Source organism: Phaethon lepturus, unplaced genomic scaffold, assembly GCF_000687285.1.
Source record: "Phaethon lepturus isolate BGI_N335 unplaced genomic scaffold, ASM68728v1 scaffold31542, whole genome shotgun sequence".
Lineage (NCBI taxonomy): Eukaryota > Metazoa > Chordata > Aves > Phaethontiformes > Phaethontidae > Phaethon > Phaethon lepturus.
The window spans coordinates 27,151-32,305 of NW_010523100.1; the positions used below are offsets into that span (position 1 = coordinate 27,151).

The following is a 5,155-nucleotide window of genomic DNA, read 5'->3' on the forward strand; positions in this document are numbered from 1 at the left end:
CGTCAGGATGAATTACAGGAGTGACAGAAATCTGGGCACGACCCGGAGGCTATAAAGAGCTTGGGGTGATCTCTGCAATATGTCTGACCCAGGAGTCGTTCCAGTGTACGGGCAAGGACTGGTGCGACCACGAAGAGGTTGCAGCATTCCCTTGCTGTGCTGTGGGCTACACTGGTGCCTGCTGGAGCTTGGGAGCAGCGTGCAGTGCTCGGTGAGATGAGGAGCCTGCTGCCAGTCACCTGAATTCAGTGTTCAGTGCTCCCCAGGCCGTCTTAAACAAACCTTCCATGTCCCAGCTTCCTTTGGCATCATGCTTCACTTGTTTTTTGGCTGTGCGCCAGAGGTATGGCACATACATACCACTTTTCCTATAACCTGGTTTCCAGAGGAGGCAAACGTGGGTGCCTGGGCTGGCAGGGAGCTCCTGTGCACCCCTGTGTAGCTGGGCTTAGATGCAAACAGGGGTGGTGGCTGCCTTTCTCCAAAGCACAGACCTCCTCGGTCATAAGGGCTTTGAACAAATGCGGTGGGCAGTTTTCTGAGCCACGTATCTTGGCTGACTGTGGGCTGCATTTCTTGAGGGTATCAAAAGGTATCTGACCCCCCCCACCTTCATGTGCCGTGCCAAATTCCAATTACACTTATCTTCTCAAAAAAATACAGCAATTGGAAACTTTGGTTAAGAGCTGGCTAATGTTGGTAAAATTACCTGCTTTCCTTAACCCCTTTCCTTGGACACAGCAGCACTTTTTTTGTTGTTGTTTCTCCCCTTCCATAAAAAAGCTAGCCTGAGGCAGAGGGTAAATCGTGGGAAAGTTTAGCTCCAGTGGCTGAGACTTGGGAAAGCTGCTAGCAGCGAGAAGCATCGCTCATAGTGGAGCTTTGCCAGGCTAGGTATGGTCCAGCTGCAAGCCAGTTAACTTGACCACGGCTCCTTTCTCAGGGGCGGTCCCCCAGTCCCCGGCTCTCGGGACAGAAGGCGAACACGGGGAAGGCCCGGTCTGCCCGCCGCACGCACATGATGCCGCAGCAGAGGTTTTTCGTGTCGCTGTGCCCCGTGCTCTGTTTCACCGTGGTGTTCTTCACCGTGCCGAGGGAACAAACTCCTGAGTCAGACTGCACACGGGAGGCCCGGATACTCAGGAGATTTCCATGACATCTCTCTCTGGCTTTAGCTGGTGTGATCCACGTCACTCTGAATATTTTTCTGTCTAACACAGCCAGCATCTCATCCAACCCCTTTTTCCTGGGTCCGTTTGAAAAGCCATCCCTCACGGCCTCTCTTTGGCAGATGCACGGTTGTGATGCTTCATGATATTAAGCGGGGCGGTTTCACGCAAGGAGAGGACATGATTTCGCGGCTAGCAGCTGCTGGCTAGTAGCCAAAAAAAATGGGGTGTTCGTGACCCACCGGAGCTAATTGCACCCATCACGAACATAAATGTCGTCAGCAGAACAGATACTCTGCATTTGACGTGCTTTCCCAGCCTGGCTAGGATGACAAATTAAACCTCCGTGCATGAATATTTCAGACTCTCTTTGGGAGAGACCCAGCTCTGACACAGACCAAGGCTTCAGTGAGTTTACCGGTACCTTTATCTTTATCAGTACCTTCTCCCCTATTGTAGAAGGGCTCCACAGGGCTGCTTTAGAAGAACCCGTTTATTGTAGCACCACCTGCCCACCTACACCGTGTCGTATTGACAATCTCACAGCCCCAAACTCCACAAGTGTGTTTATACAGTTATGGCTTGGGTTTTATTTAATTTCTGCTATAACCAAGTGTTTGTCAATGTTTCCTCACACTTTTTTTTTTTTAAATCTCCGTATTATTTGGTCTTCCAGCATATTATTAAGAATGTGGAACGTCCTGTAATATTTTAATAGTTGCCACCTTCATCACTGTGTCTGGTTTAAGTGTGGTGAATCCTTCACACTTACTTGTTTATTTATACATCATGTTCATTGTGGGACTCCTAATGTGCAGGGCTCCCGAATTTGTGTTGCTGTACTGTATCCTGCTCTTTCTCAAAGTGTTCTGTGGTATAATTTGTAATGTAGTGGTCTCTGAGGCTTGGCTGTGCATTTTTGACTCGCATCTTTTTCTAGTAGCTGTCTTTGCTTTAGTGTCTTCTGTGAATTATTGCCAATAACTATTCCTGGGACTGTTAAAATCGTCCTGCTCTCAGAGTGAAGGTGTGGGAGCATACCCTATACCTCCTCGTCCTCCTCCTCCTCCTCAGCTGCTGAAATCACTTTTCTTCTCTGGAATGCGCTCAGAGAATGCTAACATGGCTGCGTGTTTGGGGCTGCGTTGTTCATTCCCCTTGCGTGAATTTTCACAGATAAATGGGCCACTCTTTTGCCTTTGTCTTGGGGACCCAAATGCAGGACAAGAAAACTCGGCGACTAAGCACTGCACTCGCTTTTTCTGGGACCTTAAAACTTCGATTTACCATCAGTTTGCTTGATGGTAAAACTGAAGTGCCTCTGTCAGTGTGACTTTGGTATAGCACATGTTTCAGGAGACACATACAGCTTTTTTTGTAGTGAAGACCCACACAAGTCACTTAACCCTGCACAGGCAAATGCAAAAATTCATATACCCTGCCCTTCGCTTTTTGCAACACTTTGGGTTCCTGCTCGAGAAGACCACACAAATGAGCAAGAACAGGTAAAATAGTAAGATTTAAAAAGTCTAATAAATACGGCATTGGCATTGTTTAACAAAGGGGGTTTGTACACAGCGATTACCCGTGAGAATTCAAGGTCATTTTCTGTCACAGCAGACACTCCTCGGGAGTACCAGAATGATGCCCTTCCAACTTCTGCTAGCTCACTACGGAAAAAATAACTATCATCTCCACTAACAGCTCGATTTGTTTTCTACTCTCTAGGACTGCCTTAAAGCTTGTCAAGAACAGATCGAGGCGGTGCTAGTAAACAGCCTTAGGCAAGTCCGGCAGCAGCAACAGCAAAGCAATCCTTCTAAGACGGTGGACGAACTGGACCAGGCCAGCACTCCCACAGATGTGAGAGATATCAACCTGTGAGGACATCAGCACAGAAAGTCATGCTTGCTCCCCCAGCCCCTTTATTTTTGTTATTATTTTTAGAGTGAAATCTCTTTTTTTTTTTTTAATCTGCTCCCACATAGAACGTATTTAAAGCTCTTTTAGGTAAAAAAAAAAAAAAACTACAAAAACTGAATAATGAAAAAAAAAAGCATTTGGTGCCTGTGATGTTCTACAGAAGGGAATCCCACAATATATTTGGTAATTGCTATTTGATTATGTATCAGTGATATTAAATGCTTATAAAAGCATACAAAGTAGTTAGATAAATGTAAGCCTGCATTTGTGGGAACAAAGTAGAGTATACTTGTCTGTGTATTATGACCTAGTGCATACACCCCTTTTTTAGATTTAAGAAAGGAATCGTGTGTGCGATTTTATGGCTTGACTAGATTGCAAAGCAATAGAATAAGGGGTTTTGGGCAAAGTGGGAAAAGATCCCTGAAGCAATTGAACCATTTTGAATGCAGAAGAGATTTGCTGATCTGTCACCTCTGTTATTAGTCAGAAGTGTTTGTTGGATCTCTGTATGTTAGTTTTGTTTACTCTTGCTGTCTGTGGTAGCTGCTACCTAAGAAAGAAGATGCTTTATTTTGCCAGCCAGAAGAGCAGGTGGTTTTTTGGTTATGTGGGTTTGTTTTTTTTTTTTTTTTTTTTTTTTTCCCAAAATCCCCTCTCCCCTCTTGACTTTTTCTACTTTTCCTTCAGAAATGGTTCATTCTAAACACAGAAGCATCTTTGGCATAAGGGCAATCCCGTTTACCCAACTGTGGGCCAAGCCAAAGTTACTGAGTGTTCACGTTAGATGGGGGAAATGCACCAATTAATTCCGACCAGTCAGCTAATCAGACTGCCTGCGACCTTTGGATTGCAAGATGCGGTGGATCATCTGTGAAAAGCATTATATTCCTTTGCAGCGCTAATGCTTCACGTCAATGTTAACTTTTGGCAGCTCCTTAGCTTGGCCGTAAAGACATTTAAATGATGCTCTGTCCATCTTCCTTTTTAACTCACTGTGTTAAAGAAGATGAGATTTGTTTTGATCCCTCTTCTACCTACCCATCTTCCCCTACTGCCCCCGCACACTTTTTCAGCATTTCATTAACTTTATTGATCCACAGTGAGCGTTTTTGTAAACCATTTCATTCGAAAAGCACTTTGAAAATTGTTCCTAAGGGATTAAATGAGATGGTTTATGATGATTTTGCCAAGCAAAAAAAAAAAAAAAAAAAAAGAGAAAAAAGAAAAAAAAAAGAAAAAAAAAAGAACGAAAATGTCACAAAAGCAAAGCATATAGCTTTTTATAGTCAATATTTTCCAGTATCTGGTGTACTTGGTTAGTTGTGGTGTTGCTGGAAATACCAACACCTGCTTCAGATGACATTCCTGTCATGACATTCCGGATCAAAGCCTGACAATTTGTATTGTTCAGTGTCACAGAAGGATCCTAATACCACCTGCATGCTTATCTATGGACAACGAAAGAAAATTGCTGGTGCAAAAGACACGAGTGGTAGACATCAAGGTGTGTGACTTGGAGTTTTATTACAAAGGCGTATTCAGTGTACTTGAATTTATTTTTCTGCTCCATCTGTAATGAAGAGGCATTTAGATGGCAAAGGAGTTGGAGCAACTTTTTTTTTTTTTTTGCACAATTGTATTAACAGTTTGCAAATTATACAGTATGAAGCTGTTGGTTGAAATGTTAATGTTTGCATTTTTAAGACAAAAATCCAGAAAGAACGTGCTACTTCGAAGAATATTATATGAATGGACTTAGCCGTATTTGGCTAGATGAGGGTAGACAATGGAGTAAGATTCTAAGGTTTTGTTGTTTTTTTGGTTTCTGGGGGTTTTTTGGTTTTGTTTTGTTTTTTTTTTTTGCGCTGCTAAGAAGCTATGATTTGTTTCATTCTTATTCACATTAACAGTACTTAGCTGTATTGTTTCACTGAGTGTGCTGCTATTTTATAAACATTTTTATAATATATTATTTTACTGCTTAAATTTCAAATCCTGAAGTAGATGGTTAAGTGGAGATATGATGAGTTCTTTGATTTACTGGAAATGCCCTGTACAGT

The 5,155-nt window shown here is 43.0% G+C and overlaps 1 protein-coding gene across 1 annotated transcript in view; it reads left to right on the plus strand.

The window, feature by feature from the left end:
- The window catches only part of LOC104616874 (G1/S-specific cyclin-D2-like), a gene marked incomplete at its 5' end in the record, with an annotated part of 29,024 nt that extends 25,377 nt beyond the window's left edge, over nt 1-3,647 (plus strand). The window contains one exon of the mRNA XM_010282028.1: nt 2,898-3,647. Within this exon, the coding sequence (XP_010280330.1) occupies nt 2,898-3,053 (156 nt within the window). The remainder of the gene's footprint in view (nt 1-2,897) is intronic.
- Nucleotides 3,648-5,155: the final 1,508 nt, after the last annotated feature.